The 26,900-nt window shown below is 40.4% G+C and overlaps 1 protein-coding gene across 4 annotated transcripts in view; it reads left to right on the top strand.

The window, feature by feature from the left end:
• XPR1 (xenotropic and polytropic retrovirus receptor 1) overlaps positions 1-26,900 on the top strand; it is a 303,371-nt gene that overhangs the window by 76,545 nt on the left and 199,926 nt on the right. For all 4 annotated transcript variants that reach the window (XM_039483399.1, XM_039483398.1, XM_039483397.1 and 1 more), the window contains one exon: positions 540-591. In XM_039483399.1, the coding sequence (XP_039339333.1) occupies positions 552-591 (40 nt within the window). In that variant the 5' untranslated portion in view covers positions 540-551. The remainder of the gene's footprint in view (positions 1-539; positions 592-26,900) is intronic.

Consider the following 26,900-nt stretch of genomic DNA (forward strand, 5'->3'; position numbering starts at 1 on the left):
TTAACGAGCCTTATCTGGATTAATGTTTTGCTCTTTTAGTCTCTACTTCAAAAGAAGACTAAAAGGGAAATGTGCTGATTTCTTTTGTCATGCGGTCTTCACTTTTTAAAGAAAAGTATATATTTTTCAGTACTTCACAATATCGATAAGCAGTCCCTGAAGCTCTTTCTTCCTTTGACATGACAGAGTCCAGTTATGTCACACCGAAGCTCTGGAATTGTCAGGTTTCTCTCTAGTAAAATCCTATCTTACCTAATAGGAAATATTTTTCCAAAAGAGCATATTTACATATACTGTCAGGGTAGTCTTTTAGACAGCAAGGCAACTGGTTTTAGACAAAACTGTCAGTAAACACGTAGTTTGTGTGTTTCCTTTGTTGTCAGGAATAAGTATAATTGCAGTGACTTCACATTCCATAGCTTTACATATCAGTCTTGAGGAATTAAAAAGACTTTAATTGCTACTCATTTTCAAACAGGCTTATCAGAGTGACTTAAGTTTTTTGTGCTGACTGGTTGAATTTTTTCTGTTTGCTTCAGGCTTTCAAGGAGATGCTGTATGCAGCTCAGGACCAGGCCCCTTCCATAGAAGGTAAGCAAGCTGTGACCCTGAATCATACTTGCATTACTGGATGCTGAGTACCAAGCACAGCTTCCCCTTGCCTATCTGCTGAAACTGACAGGCTTAATAGACCAAAGGGGAAGCAAGATCTTGGCTGCAGAAAATTCTGCTTTTCCAGATCTCTAAAGCCTTTTGTACTAAATCATTGGAACAGAAAAAGGATATTTCTATAGTCTGAGGCTTGTAACAGCTATTTTCTTTTTGTGTATATGGACACTCAATCATTCAGTGGTGGAAGTGATTCTTTCATGAGTTGAAAATAGTACTCTGTTCTGGTATGACAATTCCGATCCCCAAAAGTGGCTAATATGAAGTGCTGGACAGGAATGTATAAAATAGCCATAATGCATCTAATTTCTGCAGTGTTGCACTTTGGGATAATTATTTCCTTATCCTAACTATTGGTCAGTTTATGCCCTGAAGCATAAGTGAGAACCTCTTAACATTTATCCTGTGTTAAACTGGGATGCCATTCTTATTTTTATAAATGTATAATTATTTTAATATTTTTCTTACTTAGCCATTTGTATCTGTTCACTGGCATTAAGTTCCCTTGATAGTGTTATGTAAAAAATTCTGTCCGCTATAAACTTGTTACATTATATCAGTAGGCTTTCTTAATCGAGTGCTTACTCATAAAACTAACTTTCTTGATAAAACTCATTACATTTAACTTTCATCTCCTTTCTAAGAGAGCTACAAAATAATCCTAATCTTTAAATTGCTCGCTCCAGCCTCTACTTTTGTCACCCTCCTCATAACTTTTTGCCTTTTTTGCAGTTAGGTGACTAAAACTGAATGGGATATCGAAGGTGAGAATGTATCATTAACTATAGTGGCACGCCTATGTTAATCTCTATTTTAATACAGTTTGTGACTTTATTTACCTTTTTAGGTGTATATAAACCAGGAAACACATGCTAACATGGTCATTTGGTTAATCTTGGTCATGCTTTCTGTAATGGTGTCAAACATTTCCATCCCATCTATGCTGTCAGTTAAACTGTTATCATTACCACTTGAAAGAAGGGGGGGCATTGCTAACAACTGGTTGGTCACTTTCCTAGAGTACACTGGAACTTTAATCACAGCTAGGCATTATTCATTATTCTAAAATTAATTTTTCCATTCTCTTCTCTTCCAGAAGACCAAGTATGAGATAAAAATCAGTTAATCTTTTCAGGAAGTCTTTGAATTTTCTGTTTTCTCTATAATCAGAGCTCCCAGGTATCTTTTATCATTCCGCAGTACTAATTTACTTATTCACCTGTTGTGGAAAAGGCAACAATGAAAAATACAAGTGTCAGATGTATTTTTTTCATTTTTTCTTTCTCCACCAGTGCACTACATTCCTGCCCCCTTAGCTCCTTGTATTTCCTTCGTCTTTACCAGGTAGTACACTAAATAGCTGTGAATAGGGAGAGTTTCTAATTACGGATTTACTGTAAGTGATGGGGAATTTTAGTCACTTGATTCCTGCAAGTTAAACTAAACTTCCAAGATGTTAATGTACCTGTTCTTTGATTGGTGAGAATAATATTTAAAAGAAGAACATTACTAAATTATCTCTGTGTGTAGTGGGGACAAGTCTTTATTACACTTCTCAAAGGAATAATCAAAGCCGATAGAAACCTCTCTGGAGTCTCCTGATTGGAGGGAAGTATCTTTGGAGCACTGCCTAGACAGGTATAATTCTTAGACTGACTTTGGCACCTGACTACTTATTTGACCCGATCTACTAATTTTGTTAATACAAAAATACTTTTTCTGTAAAATGCCAGGCCCCAGGACTGGACATCCACAGCCAGGTGGCTACAGTCTAGCCACCAGGTGGAATATATGGATTATTTTGGAAACTGTGTAAATGATTTTACAAAGACATTGAAATTTCCACTCCGTGTCCTATTTTTTTTTTCTAGTGTGCAAAACTGTTTAAAAATGGTCGAAAACACTTTATAGGCTCCCTAATCTAGAAAACTGATTTGATGCTAGTTTGGAACAGTGTTGCTTACTCCATACTGACTACGCACATTACCTTTAATCTGTGTTTTTAAAGATGGTTTCCTGACACTGGTGGAAGTCCAGTGTAAGTGGAATGTATGGGGATTGGCTGGCTCCTGGGATTACCTATGACATATTATTGCCTTCCATCTCTAGGTCAGTGGCTCACATCTGTCCCATGTCCATACAAGCTTGCTGTCTGATGGCTGTTCAGTGGCCTGTATTTCTGGTCAGGAAATGTCAGCTAGTTTCTGAGACATAGTTCAAGCATATTGATGAGACAGTGTGAGAGAACTTGCATTGCTGCTGCCTGTACTATGTCCCTTTTCTGTGCATAAAGAAGACTTTAGCTTGCATGGCTGTTAATCCAGCACCTTTCACCAGCTTTTAAATTTATTACAAACTTTAATTTAAAAAAAAAAAAAGCATGAACTGAGACAAGCCAGGGTTTTCCAAATAAAAGCTGAAACTCCATCCTTAACTCACTCCATTCTGTCTTGGTATTATGTTGTTCTTCAAACGGTAGGTGACTTTACACATTGGTTGTGATACCGAATGAGAGCATAGACTCTCACTTCCTTGTTTTTGTTGTTCCTTAATAGTTTAAAATATGATTTAAAAAATAACAAGGTAAGGGGTGTGGAGAAGATGTCACAGGAAGCTAACTCTAATGTGATAATTAAATTTTGGGAGCTGTAACTTTTTTCTCTTGACACTTTTAGCATAGTATCTAGATGTGCTGTCTTTGTGCATATTGTACATATTTATTTAAAGCACCAATGGAAAAGGAACTGTGGGTGTGTATGAGAGTAGATTGTCAGATGGTATAATATTTGTATTGTCCCTCTAGTTATGATATGGGAGAGCTTTAACTTGTGTTTTAGTCTCCTGTGATGTCCTCTAAAGAGCTTGTCAAAGTCCTTCTTCAATAAAAAGGGATAAGTGACATCCTGGTATTATTAATGTAAGAGCCAGATCAGCAGTAGTCTATGACCAACTTCTCCCAGTAGTGGCTGTTTGATGTTGGTTTTCTGACAGTGCCTATATATGAGTTATACTACACTTGCCAGAATTGCGCATATTTTCTTTTTCACTATTATTCAAACCATTGTCCAGGATGAACAGTCTACTGAAGGCCTTGTCTAAATGCAGAATGTACTGATTTAATCAAAATCATTTTTCTAATTTATTTTGTTAAACTGGTCCAGACCTCTGCGAGGACACATCTAATTAGCTTTGATTTGACTTAATATGGAGTGCTAGTTTACTGGTCAAGGCTTTGTCATATCACTTGAGCTAGGAGAAGATTGAGTCTGTTTGCTTCCTTAGAGCCTAGGAATTTCTCCTGCTCTGTTATAAGTGCAGTGAAGTATTAGCACAGACTCTTTCTTAAACTGCTACAGGCTGCTATATGTATAATTTGGCAAAGCATTGTGGGGTGTGATAAGTGCTTTGGGAGGGATAGCTCAGTGGTTTGAGCATTGGCCTGCTAAACCCAGGATTGTGAGTTCAGTCCTTGAGGGGGCCATTTAGAGATCTGGGGCAAAAATCTGTCTGGGGATTGGTCCTGCTTAGAGCAGGGGGTTGGACTTGATGACCTCCTGAGGTCCCTTCCAACCATGATATTCTATGAACCTCCAAAACACTCCCAGTAAATAATAGGGGCAATGATAAGTCTCAGAGATCTGTGCAGGCTAAGCACAAATCAAAAAATTTAAAAAAATCTAATATAAACTGTTTTCAATAGTCTTGTACCTGGGACTGTCTCTTTGCACAATTCAGACGTGGACAAACAATGTTAACTTCTAAATGGCACTTAAAGAATTTAAACGACTTGTAATCTTACTAGTTTAAAAAAAGTTAGAAAATGGTGATGGGGAAAAGCCTGAGATCTGAGGAGTGATGGGCAGAGCCCAGGTCAAAGTGGAGATTTTCTACTCTGCTACCTTACTCAAGTGTATAGTGACGCTAACTGGCTTTGTGCTCAGCTGACTTTTGCGTGTGTAAATCTGCATTTCCATTTTAAAGCTATGAACACTATGACAATTTGATTTTAAGTAACAAAGCAGGCATGTGGGTGACCAGAATAATGTATTGCAAAAAATATGCAAAAACAAACCTCCCCATACCACTACCACACAACTCTGGGGAAAATTCATGCAACTTCCTGTAAATTTTAAGTTATTGCCACAATATTCTCCCATCCTTGCTGATGTCTTTATAATTCCTTGATTCTACCTGTATTTAATATTGTATTCTGCTTATTTTGGATGGAGGCAATGAGGATGGAAGAGGCGAGGTCATTCTGTGCTTAAACACCCATGCTTTATGTAGAAGCAGCAGAGGACCAGCATTATGTATTTCTGTACCCTGAATTCTGCATGAATGACACCAGGTGGCCTGCACACTCTTCCAGAAGAGTTGTTCACATATACATAGTTGAAATAAACTTGTTCAAACATCCCAGTTCTTCCTGTGTCTCGTTACTTTTTGTTCCTATAGTTTCCTTTAGGCTTGCATCAGTTCCCTGCATATTCTTAATAGCTTTCTTTGCGGGACTTCCCCTTTATCAAAGCAATGCTGTTTATATACCTTCCTCTTATCCAAGCAACTTCTGAGTAGTATCCATGTTTGACCATTCTCAGACCACACTTTCACATACAAGACATAAGCCAGTAAAAGCAGACAAATGATATGTAATTGGCTCCCAATCCTAAATGTTATGCAAAGGAAATTGCTTGAACTACCAGGGGATTCTTTGGCATACGTATTTGCCTTATTAGTAGAAATTAGCATGTAACATATTTACAATGAATGGTTCAGACTGGATGAATTGATGCTGTTGTAAAATTGTTCCTTCCTCTGCTTTTCACAGCTCTCAGCATTGTGAGATTGCATAGTTTCTGGTGGAAAACTTGTACATGAGTATAACAAGTCAGTAGAAATTGGCACCATGGCTTTGCTGTGAGAGGAAGCACTCAGGAAGCAGCCCCTGGTGGTTTGTGGTGAAAGTCCGGTATCATGCCTTGCTTTTTTCCAGAGGCAAAAAGCACACTATGACAAAGGCATGAAATACTGGCCTCATGTAGGGCAAGTAGTGCTCTGCCTTTTTCCTGTTGTCTCCTGTCTGCTTTGTCCCCTTAGCAAGACAGGTTGCTGGACTGTCGTGGCTTGGACTCCTACTGATTATTCCACTTGGTTAGCAGATGTGTCGGCATCTCCCTGAGCTCCTTAGAATGCAACTCTTCTCAGCAGTAGTGAAGATGAAAGCATGCCTGTAAATTATTCATTCTGATTATCTGCTTGAATGGACAGAGTCCACTCTAAATATTTTTCCCCAGGATCTTTGTTATTCTAAGGGATTTTGAAACTTAACCTGCTTCTAAAATTATTTTACATCTGTTGAAATGAGCTGTTCTTCTCACTTAGTCCATAAACCTATATCTCAATAGGACATAATTTAATTCCTTTTGCCTTTCTGTGAACAAGGATCGCTACCCATAAGAAGGTTAAATCGTGTACAGGGTTTAGGAAATATTCTATTTTTGCTATGGGGATGGTGAGTAGTAATACTTCAAAGCTTTTTATATATATATATATATATATATATATATATATATATATATATATATATATATATATATATATATATATATATATATATATATCATCCATTAGTTTTAACTTATTACAGTGAAATGGGGCTGAAGGTAGAAAGAAGCAAATATGACAGGGTTTCTCTATAGTATCTTTTTAATATCTACATATTTGCTTTATATATGAAAAGTGACAGGAGTGGGGCTCAAACCACATGAGAATACCAGTGCTTGAGGGCATGTCGGTTCGATTACGCACACTCATTCTCATATGAGAAGATTTTAATCTTCATTTGAAATATACTGTTGATTAATTTTGGGTTAACGTCATCAAACCCCTTTGTAAACTGACTTGGATTTATTCCTGCAATTAAAATAAATGAAGACCTTATAGTATTCCTTAGTCTACTCCATTGTGGTGATAAAAATATTCAGTGCTGAATGTGATAGGACATGGAGCAAATCTGATTCCCTTACCATGTCCCAGACAAATGGTTAAGAGGCTGCAGAAGTAGTGATTTCAGTACCTAAACCCAGGGCTTCTTGTGAAGGATGGGTCCTGGGTGTAGTCTTTGTAACAGTTTGCTGGTGAACAGTATGTGGTTTCTTAGAAGGCACTGAGGAGTTGGAAAGGTCTGAAAGTTCAAAAGACCAAGGGAGTGTGTGTGTGTTACGTGTGGGGGTGTGGGGAATAAGGATTTGTCAGCAGTAAAAAGGAAAAACTATAATTTAGACCTTGTAATTTAGTGACAGAAATCAACCAGGTGATTGACAAAACAATTTTGCAGGCATGCACTTTAGTAAGGCTTGGATGTTGCTGACTATTGAGACTTAAGTATGCAAAGTGGTACAAGCACAAAGCTCTGTCTGAGATTGGGGAGGGGGCAGGTTATTGCTTTGGTATGATTCATTTACATACGTTTATTTTTTCAGCTCTCTGGTGTTAATAAATAAGAGCTGTATTTAGTACAATAGGTGGGAGTGAAAGTTGGACATAATAGGCTGGCCTGTTCCATTTGAAATGGCAACCGAGAAACTGTCCTCTGGGAGCAGTAGGTCTGGTGAGCTGCTTATCAGTCCAGTTGCAGAAGCGGTATGGATTATTCATTAATGGTGCTGGATCATACATCAGATACAATAAACTGTGCTCTGTTTTTTCCTTTTACCTCCTTGTATTTTAAAAACAGAAAACAAAACAAAAACAGCAAAGTGCTTCCTTTTCTCTGGTTATGGGAATTAGTGAACATTTATAATTTAACAGGTATATGTAAAATGTCATATTAGTGACCAGCATTCAGAATATTCATTTTCCAGTGTAGCTCATTTCACAAAAGTAGATAGTTGGTGGTAGTGTTTTGATGAAGGAATGGCTGTCTAACAGTACCAATTGTGGGAAAAAAAACACCACTTTTAGTTGCAGCTATAAAGAAACAATACATGAACATTCACAAAACCAGGCTGGTTTTTGTACCATATGCAATAAAAATTGCCTATAGTCACCTTTACCATGAGGTAGCCTCTGGGTTTCCAGTAATTCTTTATATAAAATGTGATGCTTGAACTATTATTATGCAATTAAGACTTAAGAGGAGATCAACTGTCCTCAGTGAATAATGCAATATGAATTAAACTTGATTGGTTTCTTTTGGTTTCAAAATGCATGCGGTGACAGGGAAGGAGCAGAATCATTGACATGTATTCTGTCAGATAAGAATTGCTTGTAAGATGCCTTGGAAAAATGGCCAACTCACTTCACTAACACCTCATGGAATCCTGATGTGTCTGCATAATACAGTGGAGGAACAAAGGATTTCCCCTATGATTATACCTCTGAGGCAGCCCTTTTCAGTTTTGTTACATTAATCTGCTTAAAGGTCACACCATGTGTTGGTTATAACAAAAAGATTGTATGAGAGCATGAGGATGCCTTTTTTTAAGATTAAATATTTTTAAAGCAAACAAGGCCAATGTGCAGAGAAAGTCAAATCAATTCCAATCCTATTCCCTGTCTCATAAATGCTTAAGGATGAGGGATAAAAAGGAGGACCAGGTAATAGTGAATTTAGAAAGGAATGTTTATAGTTTAGTTGACATAGGAGTTAATGAATACATCTTAATTCATGTTGAAAACTAATCATCGAATATTGGGGTTAGTAGAGACCTCAGAAGGTCATCTAGTCCAACCCCCTGCTCAAAGCAGGACCAATCCCCAGACAGATTTTTGCCCTGATCCCTAAATGGCCCTGTCAAGGATTGAACTCATAACCCTAGATTTAGGAGGCTAATGCTCAAACCACTGAGCTATCCCTTCCCCCAGGCTGCCTTTTTTATTTAGAATGCAGAGACTGAATAGAGTCAAAATTTGACTTTTTTTTTACTTGAGGTGAATAAGAATTATTTTTAAATTAGGAATTTTATTTACATGTTGTTGTTAGTTCTTTAACTTCTTCCCATATTACAATCTTAAATTGCTAAAGTGGCTGTTTTGTACTTTGCTTAATTTTGCACGTGCCTAACTTTAAGCACCTTAGTAGTGTCATTGAAATTCATTGGACTCTTCATATAGGTAAAGTTACACATCTGTTTAAATGTTTTGCAGAATCAGGGCTTTCACTTAAAATATTTTGCTTTTTTGCCTATAACAGTTTTGTAAAAGTCAAATAAGAGATCCTACTGGTAACAGCATTTTAAAAAAGCATTTATAATCTTAGTTTAATCTAAAATTGCAGTAGTACAGATTATATTAGTTTTACAAAGACTCAGTATGACTTCGATCAATGATTCTTTATTTAAAAAATCCAGTGATTTAATAATTTAAATTACCTTAATTTACATTGTTCCAGTATTACTGTTAGACATGGTAGCCACTTTTATTATCTGAGTTAATATCTAATATGCTGTAAAATCACAGACACTGGAGTAATGGTATTTTGTTACCAGATTTACAAATGCAGCTGTAAAGATCTTGAATCTTAAAGAAATTCCATTGTAATATAACGGATGCTGTAATCATTACATACAGTTTCAAAGAAATAATGTAAAAGCTAGTGACTTGTCAGTCAGGAAAATGTTCCAAAATCCATATCTGTAGCCAAAAGCCATAGGGTAGGCAGCTATGTCAGAATGTATGAATTCACTTTGAGTGCAAAGCAGCTTCTGTATTATGGTGTACAATAACATGGCTGGCAAAGTGGTTCTTAAATAGTGCACTGTGACGGGCCATTAGACTTATTTAGAGAATCCTGTGAGCAGCAGCCATCCATTCAAGAATTGCGGGGGCAGGAAGTGGTATCAGTAGTATTGGGGCCCAGTGAGATCACGTGTTTAGTTTCTCATTTTCTCTTTTGTGAAGAGGGTGAAGCATAGTTTATCACCAAGGAGATTGAATGTCAATCTGTGATTTCTGATGAGAAATTGACTAGCTATGTGACTTTAACAAGAGATGCAATCAGTGGATCGGGAAAAGGAAAATTGCATTTGTATTGGTGTATTATGGCATGCAATTGATTTTTCATGCATTATATAACCCCAGGCATACAGATTTTTATTAGGGGCTGAATTTTCTGCATTCTAGACTGTAGCACTGTAAGTCCTAAGTAACTAAATTTGATTTTAGGAGTATGCTGTTAAAGCAATTCTAGGAGTAATTCAGAACATATTTTATAAGTGCTTTCAACTTGTTTGTGGGGGAGGGTGGATTTGAAGCAGGAAAGAGGCTCAGTGGGGATGAGATGGTTGACCTTGAATCCATCCTGTCCCATAACTGCAAACTTGCTCTGAGGGCTGTAGCCAAAGCTCAAGACATCTTGAAAGATCACTCCCTATGCTACTTCACACATCCCTAAGGCAGCTGTCTAAGACAGCCATCTTATCTGTAGTCTAGCAGTCCGGGCTTCTCTCCTCTGCTGAAGTGAAGTGGATCCATGCCAGCTAGATTGTCCAACTGCCAATCCATTGCTTGGGGGCTTTAAAGAAAGACGAGTATCATTACCATAAAACTTGGAGTCTTCTGTTGCTTAGTTGGGATAATCCTAGCAGGTTGCTCAGTGCACAGACACACAAGAACCATTTGTACAGATATGAATGAAAATGCTTCACAGAATAAATTTTTATTCTGTAATTTTTATTCAATGTTGTGTGAGGACAAACCATAGTTAGTGGGGCCCTTTTGTGTGATCATAGACCAGTAAACTCAGGTTTGGATTTAAAGTAACGCTAATTCTCTGACGAGTGGTGGTGTCTCCTTTCTATGTCTGTGAGGCAGTGAGGTGGGGTAGCAGGTAAGTGTTGACTGATGTTCTCTTGTGTAATTTAATTAATGGAATTCCACTAATGTTTTAGTACCTCTAAAATTACTTTTCATCTTTCATGTTCAGAACTGGAAGTTGGGGAATGGAATTGATTAAATAAATGTGGTGTCTGATCTTGCATTCTTTGTACACCTAAAACTCCCATTGAAATCAATGGGAATTTTAGGTGCCTGAGGAACACAGTCGGGGCCACAGTTCAGCTATTCTGTTGGCATTTGTTGCACTTTAATTGTTCTTCAAAATGACGGCAAGTCAGGATTTGGGTCTGCTTTACCTTGACTAAGAGCAACTACAGGAAAGAAATCATTTTTGGAAGTCAGTCTAATACTTTGAAAGGACACTACACACTTAAGCCTAAGAATGCGTTCTCAGGGACGATTAAAAACTATTAAAAGTTTGTGTGGTTGTGACTGGATGCCTGAATGGGCCACCCTGAGAATCCTTGCAGGTTTCCCTGAGTAAGCAATAGGGCAGGCAATCCCCAAAAAGGATAATAATTAGATTGACCAAATCAGTAACAGAATAGCTTCTGTAATACCACAGTGGTTATCAAAAGTCAAATAGTTCCCTTTAAGCATTCCAGCTCTTGGCTGTCTAAATGGGGACCAAGTCGAATATAGTGAGTGGTTACTGAAAGCCAGATTCACCACTTTAGGTCCACCAGTCCCAAAGGACCAGACACTTATCCTCAGGTTAATGTGAGTCTCAGGTCTTCCCCAATAATCATGCAGATGCCAATCCTTCAGTGACTAAAGGTTTAATAATAAAAAGAAAAAAGAAGAGTTACATTGGTTAAGGGATCAATATACATACAGATATATGAAAAGTCTTTGTCAGTTTCATAGCAGAGATGGTGAGGTTGCTGATTTGTAAACAAACTTTCTGGAATCAATTTAAAAGGTTATAGTCCAATAAGCAATCCAGTTTGTTCTCTTCCATGAGAATTCCAGGTTAAATCCAGAGTAAACCTGGAGACCTAAGTCTTGTGGTTTATATCTTCCCTGTCAAAGTTTGAGCAGACCTGAGATGGCAGAATCAGGCCCAGGGCTTTTTCTTTATAGTCTTGTTGCAAGCTGATAAGCCTCTTGACAGCACTTGTCACATCAGGAACTTACCCGGATAAAGAATAGGCAGTGTATATTGTTGCTTTGACGCTAATCTTCTATTTCCTGTGCATACACAGGTAAACTAGCTTCATCTATTTACATAAGTCAGTTAGCCATTCAAATTATCAAGGCAGTTCATCGTGGCATAGAAAATTAAGATGAAGACAGTAAATATTATTAGTTCCTGTAGTATCTTACATCTCTGATTTTTTGAGTCAATAAGCAGAAATGATGCATTATAAGACAGGAACAGGATTATAGCATCTACCCGCTAATTAGATCACATTGTTAAACTTGTAACAAGATACAGGTAAACACAGACAAATACACTTACTATTTGTACGTGTTTACTTGATTTCTATTACTACAAATAAATGTTTAATGATTGCTGGTCTAGGACATCCCTTTGAAACTCACATAGAAGTAGATTATCTTGATTACATTTCAGTACCTCTTGATAAGTTGTTATGGGTCACATACAATTTGACCTGTCTATCAATGTCACAGTGGTCCTTGGTGATATTTAGATTGTTGTGGACCCAAACAATGTTTATAGTTTATACTCTGTGTGCATGTGGGTGGTCTTCTAGAGTTGCTGTATGAGATTGTTGGGGCACAAAAAATCTTTGAGTATCCCTTTTAACAAGGAAATTCTTTTACTGATACCATAGTTGTAAACCAATGTGTGTTTGGTGAGTTGTGGATCTAGAAATTTCGTGCTTCAAAAGGTAAATTTAATTGTTACAAATACAGGTCTAGAACTAAATTGCCTCTCTTGGAGTCCTGTATACAGCACTGAAGGATTGACCATATGCTTTAGGGAAATGAGGGAGAGGTATGTTATGCCAGCCTCTGAAACCTCATGTGTAGGATGTTAAAGGGCTTGGCTACACTCGAAACTTCAAAGCGCTTCCGCGGGAGCGCTTTGAAGTGTGAATGTGTCCGCAGCACCAGCACTGGGAGAGAGCTCTCCCAGCGCTGCACGTACTCCACCTCCCCGTGGGGATTAGCTTACAGCGCTGGGAGCTGTGCTCCCAGCGCTGTGGCACTGTTTACACTGGCGCTTTACAGCGCTGTATCTTGCAGCGCTCAGGGGGGTGTTTTTTTCACACCCCTGAGCGAGGAACTTGCAGTGCTGTAAAGCGCCAGTGTAGCCAAGGCCAAAGGCAGGATACCAGATTTTGATGGACCAGTGGTCTGATCTGGTGTGGCAAATGCAAATTATGCTGGCTGTGGGGCAATCACTGTCACTGCTGAGCACCATTGATCTTGCATGTGTTGTTTACCAGGCATGAACACTAGATATGCATCAGCCATAGGGAGAGCTTGCCACTGTTCCAAAACCATTTTGCTTGGCAAGTGCCCTTCATGATGATATCTTGGGAAGCCTAAAATCAGAGTGGGATAATTAAGAGAAAAGGTGAACAGGTTCATGTCTGCATGCAAATAATTGTCTGCCAAAAGCTGGGATTATGGCTGAGCCTCACACTCTGGGATGAGTCTGACTGCTGAATGGAACTTACTTGACTGGTTTCGATTTCTGGCTCATGTTTCTGAATTCATGTGAACACTGGTGTTCTTTCCCAGCTGGTGTCTTTGGCTCTGTGCTCTTAAAATATACCCATCACTTTTTAAAATGGAAGATTTGGTTGCTACTGCAGATGGTAAATGAATCTTTGGGGGTAGATTTTCAAAGTCATTTTTGGTGCCTAACTCCCAAGGAAAGCCATTTAAGCCTTTGAAAATATACCGCTTTCATTTTTGTAACTCAAACCTAGCCCAGTTAAAAGTGGTCCATAACAATTTCCCTTCCACCTGTGAATTCCTATAGCTCTCAGCCAACTACCAATTTAATTCTTGCTTTTGTGCTTAGTTGCTTGAACCTACGGTGGTGTGCATATATCTCAGTGAAGTGTTCTACTCTGAGCAGTTGTGTATCTTTTGTCTGGCTAGCTCAAATGAAACTAAGCATCAGAAGATGTGTGATCTCTGTTCAAGCTTGCCAGAGCACAAATTCCATTAATTAATTAGTCAGACATGGAATTATTTCGCTGGGGCCACAAATGTTGAGATTGGTACATCCCAGCTGTCAGTTAGGAGTTGCTGATGCAGGAAACTCTTTGCCAGCTGAGTTTTTCCTTATTTGTTAAAACTTGACTGTTAAGTTCTTCATTTTGGTGCTTCAGTGGTTGATATAAAATCTTTTGAGTGCTTGAAAGTTCTGGCCTTTTTAGCTAGCTTTTGCTAATAGCACAAATAGGTATAAATTCAAGAAGCCTATAGTGTTTAACTGCCATGGAAGGCTATAGGTCTCATTTAGGATATAACTAGTCAAGGTGTGCCAAATGGGTTGGCTTTTCCACTCACATTTCAGGATTGATTGACCTGTCTGTCAAGGCATGGGGTAAGAGATGCAATAGCTTGATCACCTTTTAATTCTTGGCCACAATTTTCCTCATCAAATCTTTCTTTTCTCTACTGTGTTGTGCCATATGGTTCTGTGGTGGCTGGTCTCATTCAATGGTAATATGTTTGTAAACAATTCGGTGTACAGTGGTTGTACAGCACAAGCTTTCTTGACCCTTCAAAAGGCTGAGAACATAGTCTTCATGTTTCCAGCCTCCACTGCCTTTAGAGTTTAAAATTGAGCTAATAGAGGAGAAATTGAGTCATTGCTCTCTTTTACAGACCAGATGATTTCTTTCACCTAGTTGGATTGATAGTTGCAGTCCTCAAATACAAGCACAGATGCAATCCTCTGCTGCTTGACATGGGGAGAAGAGACTAACATTAGTGTTGTCATTGTCCTATCCCGGGGTGGGCAAACTTTCTAGCCTGAGGGCTGCATCTCGGTATTGTATGGAGGGCTGGCTGGGGCAGGGGATTGGGGCTCATGGGGGGGGATGAAGGTTCTGGCTGGGGGTGTAGACTGGGGTGGGGATGGGGATGAAGGGTTTGGGGTGCAAGAGGGTGCTCCAGGCTGGGATCAAAGGGTTTGGAGGGTGATCAGGGGGTTGGGGCTCTGCGGGGGCTCAGGGTTGCAGAATCCGGGCAGCACTTACCTGAAGTAGTTCCCAGCCAATGGGAGGTGCAGAGCCAGCCCTTGGGGTGGGGGCAGCCTGCAAGCCTCCTGGCTGCACCTGCTTCCAGGAGCCTAGCGGAGCAAGGCAAGCCCCCAACCCTGTTCCCTGGCTGGAGCACCGGAGTGGGAAAAGCTCCCAACCCCACTCCCCGGCGGGAGCTTGAGGGCTGGATTAAAAGGTCTGATGGGCTGGATGCAGGCCGTAGTTTGCCTACTCCAGTCCTATCCTATAAAACCCCCGGTGGCACTGGCATCTTACACTTATGCTGATCCTACAGAGATCTTCCTCTGTAGACCCACAGGAGAACTAATGTGAAATTAGCCAAGCTGTCAGTTTAACTTGTCTGTTGTTGTCATTGCTGAGTCAATACTGTGTGCAAAAGCAACCAAACGAAAGTGATTCTCCACTGTGGGGTGGGGATGTGGCATGAGACACTCAAGTTTCTGTGCAAAACTTAAACTCATGGGCCTTCTTTGTAAGAAACTAAGATTATTCAGATACTGAATGATGCCATGAGTTCCCTATCTTAGCTCTCAGCTTGGCTTTACTGTGTGGTTTTGTAGACCAAACACTTGGTTTTATAGTACCTTTGTTTAATCATGTTTTGTAATGTAAAACTTGTACATTTTTTTTCCAGCTAAATTTCAGGACAAAGTTAGCAACTGGCTAGGATTTATATATAACTTTAGACTAGTTTTCTAAAGCTGCTTCAAGTCTTTGTTCACCCCTCTGAATGTATTGCAGTTACATTAGTAAAGTTTCGATGGACTTTGAAATCAAAGTTATCATGTTAGCATGGCTTCTAGAGCAAAAAGCAGCTGGAGAATTGAAGCAATTGGTTTCTGGTGCCACAATATTGCTGAATAATCTTGTGTTATACTAAAGGGAAACCAACTTGTAATACAATAATCTTGGGGGAAAAAATAAGTTTAAAAGGTGTTTCAGGTACCACACCTGTCCTGGGTCCCCTTGAAAATACTCTTATTTTATATTCACATTTCTCTGTTTTTCAAATATTTCTCTCCCCTGTTGCTATGTGAGTGATCCAACAAACAGGGGAAATGGCCCATACAGGGAAAACAAGAAACTCCCTCTATGCAATGTTGTCAAATACACAAAGTAAATGGTCTTTTTTTAAAAAAAAAATCAGTTTAAGTAATCTTAATTGTTACTTGTGACTGTTGTAGGTGAAATACCTTTCAAGAACATGCATGTGTGCGCACACAAAAATTGAGGTGTCCTTTAAACAGAACTATGTGAATATTATGTATTTTCTGGCACTTAAAATGCTCATCAATCACAACTGTGTGTGTGAAGTATACATTAAAGTACAAAATATAGCATGTTAGGAAGAGGCCTGCAAATGTAAATATATTGAAATAATTTACTTAGTTTTGCTGATCTTTCATCTGGAGAATTTAAATTGGGATGAGGTGATGTACTTTAGAAAGTATACAGGTGTACATTTGTAACTGCTGTTATAACAGTTTGATTCCTGTTGTGGCTGCATGGTTCTTTAATCACAAATGGGTTGTACGGTTCTTTAATCACAAATGGGTTGTACAATTCCAGTTCATGCACAGATTAGCAAAAGTGAGGAAACATTTGAAGCAATCTGCCAGTTATTAGCTTTGGCCTTCCATGGTTTTAGGTTATGTGGTTCAGCTTGAGTTCATATTACCGTTGTGTTGTATAAATAGAATATATGAAACTTACACTGCAGAGTATGACACATTGCATCAGGATACTGCTTATTTGATTTAAATCCTGTGTGAGTGAGTTCAGCTTTTTAAATTCACACTTATGCATGGGTTTAGTTTTGGTTTAATTAGTCTTTCAAGGTTTATATTGACTGACTGAGTTTCTCTATGCTAAATTCCGTTCCAGTTCTTGTTTAGAAATCAGTGATATTTTGGTGGTATCTGAGAATTTGTATGCAGCTAGTTGGTACTCTCAGTGGTTTCTGGATTACTATAAAACAAACATCACTTGGTGCTTATAACACTTTACCCATCTTGGGTTAAAAATTAATTTGTCTAGATATTCAGTTTGCCATATTGAAAGAGTGGAGGAGCATCATATTTGATGACTATTCAAACTCTCTAATAAAGCTGTGAGGATGCCTTCATTGCAGTCCTATGTGTTTATGCTTTATCCCTATCCTATGCCCCCCCCAGAAGAGATGGCTGATGAGACAAAAGGGAAGGTTCATAGTTCAGGTGTAAAAAGCTTTACTATTGCTGAGATGGTCAGCAGATAGAGGAAGCCCATGTTTTCTATCCAGTTATGTAAAATGATACGGAACACAGACCCTTGGAGCAGGTGCTTTTAAATATAAAGCACATATCTTTTATTTTTCTTATTTTAATTTTTGTTCTCATTTGGTAAATAATCTGTTTGGACTGTAGTCAAAAGTGGCCTGTCTTGGAAAGTGTTCTCTACACACAGATTTAATTTACAATGCTCTGTGGTTCACACATTTCACAGAAATCAGCTCTGTTATGGCTGCATTTAAAATCTTGTATGTTAGCACTCACTCTTTTTCAGAAGGAGGCTTTTGGAAGATATAGACTTCTTTCATGATTTGAGTATTCTGTTGTGAGTCTGTCTGTTGAAACAAAATGTTTGTAGTTGATCAAAGACTGCGAGAATGATGATCCTGCCTTAGAGGTAAGCTAGCAAAAAGAGAGAAATTTCAGTTCTGAAGCAGGACTAACTGAACAGATACTCTTAAGGGCTGTTGACATGATGATGTGAATAAAGGTTTTTTAGCAGAGGTATTTTCATTCTCTTGGAATAATATTTACCTTTCTGTGTCAACAGTCAAACTATATACCAAATGACATTTTAATGGAGGGTCATAATTTTAGTATGGATACCTGTGGAGTGGGAAGTTTGTCTCTTCACTTTTAACTGCTACTAAAAGATGTAGGACATCAGTTATTAGGACACTTCTATATTTTTACAAAAACAATTATTTGTTTGCTTTGTCCACATGAATCAATATTCTGATTGTGAATCCTGCAGAGATCAGGCTCTTTTGTAGAATGCAAGTGTATTTTTCTTGAAAAGGGTGAAAACCTAGCAATTAAATAGGGGATGAAAGTCTCCTCTTTTGTGCCAGTCAGTCATACTGAGCTGTTTCTTTAGATTCAGGTTTTTTAATTACCAGATATTCTTTTCTAAAATCCATTCACCTAGAAAACTCTGTTCAGATGTGGCATTTTGCTTTCTCCAAAGTGCTGCTCTTCATCTAACTTTCACCTGAAGTGCAGGAAATCAAATGATTTTCCTAGGGCCACACAGCAAGACTATGATTTAGCCTGATAGCTGCAGAATGACTGGTCTATCTTCTCATTCTTAGCTCTAATTCTTAGGTGACCCTGCTTATTGTGTAATATGATGTGTAACTATATTAGGTAATACTTTTCAGAAGCTGGGAGCTGACACACTTAGCTGGACAAAGGTGCACTGTAATCCATCAGTGATGCTTTGGAACCTGATCTAAAGACAATGGGCAAAATTCAGACTTCGTGTAAATGAGTACAACTCCATGGAAGTCAGAATTGCACCTGCATACATAATGTCTGAGTTTAGGCCCGTGTGGTGTTCTCAAGCTAACAACTATTAAATCTTTGTACCTCCAAAGGCATTTTAGAGTTTGTAAGTGAGGGCAGGGAAGTTTTTAAAATGCTAAGCATAAAATATTTGACACTGAAATTTGGCATTAACCAAGTCCTCTGAAAAGTTACACCTGGTCCACCTGTAGAATTGGATGCCTATCAGATTACTTGATTTCTGTCTTCATGGGGATGGATTTCTTGCATATCTGAATAGTAAGTAGCTGTTGCTGGCATGGGTAATTTTCCTAATTAAAAAATCAGCCTTTACAGTAGATGAGCATTGTCAAAGGGAGGCATTGGGTCTAGTCCCATCTGCGGTTAATCAGCTGCTTCCCAGCTGAGGCTCAGAGGCCAGGGATCAGGTGATATCTTCAAGATAGATCACCACTGTAGCCTCATAAAAACCAGCAAGTAGCTCAGTTGAGGAGGAGACTGTGGGGAGTAGGTAGTCTCCTGCAGGAGACTTTAGGTTAAAGTCATGGTCACCGCCGGCATTTAGGCGGAGGGAGCTGGGGCAGGGGAGCGCGGGGAGGGCCGCCTGCAGCAAGTAAGGTGTGGGGGGGTGGCACGCAGGGGAATTCCCTGCCCCAGCTCACCCCTGCCCCGCCTCCTCCCCGAGCATGTGACGGTGTGCTCGGGGTGCTCGTGCGCATAGCAGGGGTGAGCTGGGGTGGGGGGGGGTGGCTCAGGGTGGAGGGTGGGGAGATGCCACAAGGGGGGCACCTCAGGGCGGAAGGGAGTAGCTGCTGCAGGGGCGGGTGGTGCCTCAGGGCTGGATACGTGGGGGGGAGGGCACAAGGTGGAAGTTTTGCCTAGGGCGCGAAACATCCTTGCACCGGCCCTGGCAGTGATTGCCACTGTTGTTAAAGTTTCCATTTTAATTTTTTACTGTCTGAATCAAGGTTAGAGGTATTAATCTGCATCTACACTAGGAAAAAGGTTGTACTTAGATTGCATGTTGTTAACCCTGACTTAGGGTATGGCTACACTTACGGTTTGCAGCGCTGGTAGTTTGCAGCGCTGGTCATCCAGCTGTGTAGGAGCAGCGCTGGTGTGTGGCCACACTCACAGCTACCAGCCCTGGTGTGTGGCCACATTTGGAGCATTTGCAGCGCTGTTGGGAGTGCTGCATTATGGGCAGCTATCCCAGCATTCAAGTGCACCAACGTGCTTTTCAAAAGAGGGGGGTGGAGGGTGGTGTACTGTGACAGGGAGCGGGGAAGATAGAGAGAGTGGATTTTTGGAGCCAACACTGTGTGTTAGCTTCCTGGATTGGAAAAATCACAAAATGTTCATGAGCCCTTAGTCTTAACTCTAATTGCAAACAGCCTGCCTCCAACAGGGACTCCCCCGTTTCACTCATTCCCTGTGGTGTACTGTGACAGGGAGCGGGGAAGAGAGAGATTGGAAAAATCACAAAATGTTTGCGAACCCTAACAGCCTGCATCCAACACTGTTTCCCCTGCCTCTCATTTGATCGTTCACAGCCAGGTACAGATAGCTTCTGTTTGCTGTGATCAGTGTTTGTTTTTATAGATAAGCAGTTCAAACGGAGATCGGCTCCATTCTGTTTCATTCACTCTCCCTGCCTCTCATTTGATTGTTTACAGCCAGGTACAGAACGGAGCTCCGATCGGAGCTCGTTCACAACAAAACAAAGAGAGGCTGCATAACAAAACAAAGAGAGTAATTTATAAAAGCATTCTGGGATACACCTTATTTTCTGGAGGCCAATCACAGCGCTGGTGTGTGGCCACCCTTGATGACCAGCGCTGCAGCACCAGCGCTGCAATCCTTATTCCCCATGCTGAGTGAGGTATACGGCCAGCGCTGCAGCCAGGGAGTTGCAGCGCTGGAAGTGCCCTGCAGGTGTGGCCACTTACTAATTGCAGCGCTGGTGGAGGCTTTCCAGCGCTGCAAATCGCCAGTGTAGCCATACCCTTAATCTTGACCTCTTCTAATCTAGATAAAATCCTACAGAAAGTGGGGGGAAAGAAGGACCTGCTAAAAGGAGTGATCAGAAGTAGGAGGAGAGGACAAAAGGAACCATGGGAAGACATGATGGTGCATGTGTTTATGTGAGAGTGACCATGTCAGATGCAGCTAGGAGGTCAAAAGATGAAGCTAGAATACAGACCTCTGTAATTTAGCATAGAAGAAGTCATTAAAGATCTTGAGGAGACCAATTATGGAGTGGGTAGAATTAAAGACAGACTGGCACGATGGTGTTGTAAGATGGGTATTTGAGGAAATGTCTTGCAGGCAAGTGGGATAAAATATTTCTTTTAGGTTGGAGAGACTACTAAACTTTGCTTTTGTTTTGAAGGAAGCAGGCCAAAACAGAGAGGTTGGAAGGAGAGGTTAGATGAGTATGAAGAAGTAGAAGGAAGGAATGAGGTAGAGAGCGAGAGAGAGAACTCAGTATTCTATAACAGGAGTTCTGGTGGAGGTCAGTGAAGGATCTCTAGCTTTCAGAGAACAGAGAAGGAGCACTGTTTAGAGAAGGCTATAATGAGTGTCTGTTTTGGTGAGAGGGAAAGTTAATCCAGGGCTTGAGATCAAACAAGGTGAGGGCAAAGAGGGAGGTGGTAAATGGGACAGATGGGATATTAATGTGGAATTTGAAGTCACCAGTGATGAAATGGGAGGGAGAGCCAGGTACCAGAGGAAGGTGGTTGGGACGAAGTTGGATGGAAATAGTGGCTGAAAGCTGCATGAAATGGAAGGGGAGACTAGAGTTGGATGGCAGATCACTTGAAGGCGGAGTAGGAAATGGGAGAAGAGAAGGCTGTTTCGAAGTGACAGGAAAAGGAGATGAAAAGCCCTACATCTCTGCATTCCTTTGGGGATTCCTTGAGGCAGGGTGTGTGTGTGAGAATGGTTAGATGCAGTGTTGTAGCCATGTCGGTCCCCGGATATTAGAGACACAGGTGGATGAGATAATATCTTTTATTGGACCAACTTCTCTCACCAACAGGTTAGAGGAAGCTAGTGAAGAGATCCAGGTTTTCACGAGTGCCAGGAGATGGAGGGGAAAGAAGTGAAAGGTTGTGAATGGCAATTATTGTTATAAAGAGATGTTTCTGAAGGAGCAGGGGTAGGGGGATGGGAGGGAGGAAGCCTGAGTGGATGTGAAGTTTGAAGGAGAGAGTCCAGAGGGATAGAGGTGGGAATGGAAGGACCGTGAGGGTTGATGCAAGAAGGAGAAAGTGGTAATAAGGGAGAATGTGAAGGTGAGATGGTACAGCTGTTGGGGAGCAGCAGAAAGGGAGAAAGTAAAAGGGGAGGAAAGAAAGGAGGAGACATAAGATAGTAACAGGAGAAGTATGATGAGTGTTTAGGTGGCAGATAATGACAATGGTTGGTGAAGAACAATCAATAGGTATGTTGGGAGCAGACCATCAATTAATGTAGACAAGAACAATCAAGCAAATTGGGCAAAGAAATCAATTTTGCTAAACAAATAACAATTACCAGAACAGTAGGCGCAAGCAACAGTATGAGTAGTTACTTTAGTTGTTGTGAGACGAACTGGGACTGTTCTTAATGTTTTCCCTGAATACTGTGGGGGGGCCTCAGTTCCTGGCTGACCCTCTGTCACCTAGCAACTAATGGCCAGGCCCTTCTCCCCCGCAAGGGGATGCTAAAGGTGTTGGAGACAAAGAGGTCAGGTGACCTCCTGGCCCAGGAAAGGAACTGAGCAGAGAGAAGGGGCTGGAGGGGGGGTTTTCAGTCTGGAGTTAGCTGGGGACGAGAAGTGAGGGCAGACGTGGGGGTCTGCCTCGCTGGGCCCCAGAATGGACCCAGCCAAGGGGTCCGGTTCGCAGTACCTACAAGCTCTGTTTTAGACCGTGTTCCTGTCATCTAATAAACCTCTGTTTTACTGGCTGGCTGAGAGTCACATCTGACTGCGAAGTGGGGGTGTGTGCAGGACCCTCTGGCTTCCCCAGGACCCCGCTGGGGCGGGCTCGCTGTGGGAAGCTCACGGAGGGGCAGAGGATGCTGAATGCTCCAAGGAGAGACCCAGGAGGTGAAGACGTGTGAGCTTCTTGCCCTGAAAAAGTCTGCTCCAAGGGAGAGGAGGCTCCCCAAAGTCCTGACTGGCTTTGTGGGAAGCAGTTCCAGAGTATCGCCCAGGGACTCCGTGACAGTTGTGCAGTGAAAAATTATGTACAGAACCTTAATTTTGTCCTCTTTTGAAGATATAAATAAATGATGTTATTTTTCAAATACAATAAAATATTACTTTTTCTGCAACGTTAAATATGCATGTGTGGCTTGTTCCAGTACTGTATTCTTTTCTGCACGTCACACAATCCATGAATCATTTTTATGAAAGTACACAGTAAGTAATTCTTTAACAGTACAATTGAAACTGTAAGTGAAAATTTGCTGATACATAGATCACCTAAATTTGCAGTTAACAGCCTCATCTTTTGATCTACACGTAAAGAATCCTATGCTGCTGGTTGGGAAAAAAAAATTATTGAAATACACAAGTGAAGCAAATGTATGTTAAAATATATCTGAGTAAGGTAATGGACCCTTGTGACAATTAAACATTTTACATTCTTGTAATTCAGAATTACAAGATGCCACATTTATCAGACTGCACCTTTTCATCTTACACCATGGCCTGGTTATGTTACAAAAGCTTTTGACATGGAGGCTGGCTTACGTAGTACACTTATTTTGAGTTGCCTGAAAGGTTGGTGGATCAGGTGCCTGCAGCGAGCACAGAATGTGATAGTCTGACTATTAGAGGATGGCAGTGGGAGATCTGTTCTCATGCTGCTTCACATTCTTCATTAATTGCCTGTGATGGTGTGGGGCTTTTTTAGTGTTGACATTTAAAGCTCTTTTAGCAAGCTGGGTGCAATGGAAAGTATCTTAAGAAAGTTGCCATGATCAGAAGGGTGGGGCTTTTGCTCTCAAGAAGTGGAAGAACTGGTAAGTAAACGTGTGCCTTTTGGACTCCGCAGCAGCCCAAAATCTCTTGAATACCCTATTCCTGCACATTCAAAATTCTGGAAGTTTTTGGGCTTTGTAGAAAGGTATTCAGGTACTACTTTTTTTAAATGTTTTTAGAAAGGCATTGTAATAAATTTAAAATATTTGCCTATATCTGGACCTGTTAAAGGTTGTACTTTACACATGTAAAGCCTTAAATGTGGGACTCTGTCATGGCATTTGATCAGTTGAGTTGAACAGTAGGCTTTATCCAGATGTGAACTTGAGGGAAGAAAGAAGATCTTCTAGGCCCAACCTCCTTTGGAATGCTTCCCTCACTTCTGGTCACTTGTGTACCAAAGTATGTTGGTAGCTTTTCCTGGTAATGTCTCTCTTTCCCCCCCTTCCCCCCCCCCCCCCCATTTGAATGTGTGTTTTGTAAGTGATGTGACAAATACTTCAATTTCCTGCAATATCTTTGGGAGATCTTATTGAATTAATAACTTTGGAGTCCATTGTGTTATAAATACAAAGTTTATGTATTATTGTGGGATTGTATGTAACTTCTCTGTGGGGAGATGTGGCCAGTGTAAACCCCAGGAAGTGTTATAAGCTTCAAAGGACTATCTTAAACAATGTGCCAGACAAGAGAGAACTTTCTGGACAAGAAAGTTAAGTAGGCTTCCTAGGAAACACCTGTGGGGAGAGAAATGCAAATTCCCACCTCCGGTCCGAACCTTTTGAGGCTATACCCTGAGGAGAGAACTGATGTTTGACTGATCAGCTGTTCAGGGTCTCAGAATATCTGTGAGCCAAGCTATATAAAGGAAAGGCTAACCTATGCATATGTGTGTTTTGTTCTGAGCTCATGTCTGCTATGAACTTATGAACTGAAAATCCCTTGGTTGGATTTGAAAGACTGGTCACCTGTCAGAGCCCTTGAGTTGGGGGTGATCTCTGGTAAGCTCATTAGCATGTGTGTAGCTTTTTATTGTTTTTAATGTTTTCTCTGTAATACTTTCACTTTAAGACTAAATGTGCTTGCTTAGGAGGGGCTGTGTGGTGACTTATAACTGTGGGCAGTTACACTGTTTATAGCCTCTGAGACGTATAAAAACTAAGCAGGTCTATTTAGGCATAAGAACGGCCATACTGGTTCAGACCAAAGGTCCATTTAGCCCAGTATCCTGTCTTTCGACAGTGGCCAATGCCAGGTCCCCCAGGGGGAATGGACAGAGCAGGTAATCAAGTGATCCATCCAGTCACCCATTCCCAGCTTCTGGCAAACAGAAGCTAGGGACAACATCCCTGCCCATCCTGGCTAATAGCCATTGATGGACCTATCCTCCATGAACTTATCTAGTTCTTTTTTCAACCCTGTTATAGGCCTTGTCTACACAACCAGGGTAAGTCGACCTACGTTATGCTACTCCAGCTACATTATTCATGTAGCTGGAGTTAACGTTGCTTAGGTCGACTTACTGCGGTGTCCACACCATGGTGCATCGACGGGAGATGCTGTCCCATTGACTTACCTTAATCTTCTCGTTCCGGTGGAGTACCGGAGTCGACCGGGGAATACTCTGTGGTTGATTTAGCAGGTCTTCACTAGACCTGCTAAATCAGGCCCCGCTGCATTGATCGCAGTATGTGTCAATCCCTGGTAAGTGTAGACATGGCCACAGTCTTGGCCTTCACTATGTCCTCTGGCAAGGAGTTCTACAAGTTGACTCTGCGTTGTGTGAAAAAAAAACAGCTTCCTTTTGTTTGTTTTAAGCCTGCTGCCTATTATTTTTCAGTTGGTGACCCCTAGTTCTTGTGTTATGAGAAGGAGTAAATAACACTTCCTTATTTACTTTCTCCACACCAGTCATGATTTTATAGACCTCTACAATATTCCCACCCCTTAGTCGTCTCTTTTCCGAGCTGAAAAGTTGGTCTTGTTAATCTCTCCTCATATGGAAGCTGTTCCGTACCCCTAATTATTTTTGTTGTCCTTTTCTGAACCTTTTCCAATTCCAATGTATCTTTTTTGAGATGGGGCGACCACATCTGCATGCGATATTCAAGATGTGGGCGTACCATGGATTTATATAGAAGCAATATGCTATTTTCTGTCTTATTATCTATCTCGTTTTTAATGATTCACAACATGCTGTTCACTTTTTTGACTGCTGCTGCACATTGAGTGGATGTTTTCAGAGAACTATCCACAATGACTCCAAGATCTTTCTTGAGTGGTAACAGCTAATTTAGACCCCATCATTTTATATGTATAGTTGGGATTACGCTTTCCAATGTGCATTACTTTGCATTTATCAACATTAAATGTAATCTGCCATTTTGTTGCCCAGTTTTGTGAGATCTTTTGTAGCTCTTCACAGTCTATGTGGGATTTAACTATCTTGAGTAGTTTGTATCATCTGCAAATTTTACTGTTTACACCTTTTTCCAGATCATTTATGAATATGTTGAATAGGACTGGTCCAAATACAGACCCCTGTGGGGGACACCACTATTTACCTCTCTCCATTCTGAAAACTGACCATTTATTCCTACCCTTTTTTCCCTATCTTTTAACTAGTTACCAATCCATGAGAGGACTTTTCCTCTTATCCCATGACAGCTTACTTTGCTTAAGAGCCTTTGGTAAGTGACATTCTCAAAGGCTTTCTCAAAATCTATAGAACACTATATCCACTGGATCCCCCTTGTCCACATGCTTGTTGACCCCTCAAAGAATTCTAGTGAGGCATGGTTTCTCTTTACAAAAAACGTGTTGACTCTTCCCCAACAAATTATGTTTGTCTATGTGTCTGACAATTGTTCTTTACTATAGTTTCAACCAGTTTGCCTGGTACTGAAGTCAGGTTTACCTGCCTGTAATTGCTGGGATCACCTCTGGAGCCCTTTTTAAAAATTGGCATCACATTAGCTATCCTCCAGTCATTTGGTATAGAAGCTGATTTAAATGATAGGTTACAAACCACAGTTAGTAGTTATGCAATTTCACATTTGAGTTCCTTCAGAACTCTTGGGTGAATACCATCTGGTCCTGGTGATATATTACTGTATAATTAATCAATTTGATCCAAAACCTCCTCTAATGACACCTCAATCTGGGACAGTTCCTCAGATTTGTCACCTAAAAAGAATGGCTCAGGTTTGGAAATCTCCCTCAATCCTCAGCCATGAAGACTGATGCAAAGAATTCATTTAGTTTCTCCACAATGGCCTTATCGTCCTTGAGTGCTCCTTTAGCATCTTGATTGTCCAGTGGCTCCACTGGTTGTTTAGCAGTTTGCGTCTGATGTACTTAAAAAGAAATTTCTAACTTTTATTCAAATTATTTTTTTAGGTCTTCTAATTATATTTTTACACTTCATTTGCCAGAGTTTATACTCCTTTCTATTTTCCTCACTAGGATTTAACTTCCACTTTTTAAAGGATGCCTTTTTGCCTCTCACTGCTTTTTTTTACTTTATTTAGCCTCGGACGCAGGTTTTTTTTGGTTCTCTTACTGTATTTTTTTAATTTGGGGTATACATTTAAGTTGAGCCTCTACTATGGTGTCTTTAAAAAGTTTCCATGCAGCTTGGAGGGATTTCAC

This window comes from Mauremys reevesii, linkage group 8, assembly GCF_016161935.1.
Source record: "Mauremys reevesii isolate NIE-2019 linkage group 8, ASM1616193v1, whole genome shotgun sequence".
Lineage (NCBI taxonomy): Eukaryota > Metazoa > Chordata > Testudines > Geoemydidae > Mauremys > Mauremys reevesii.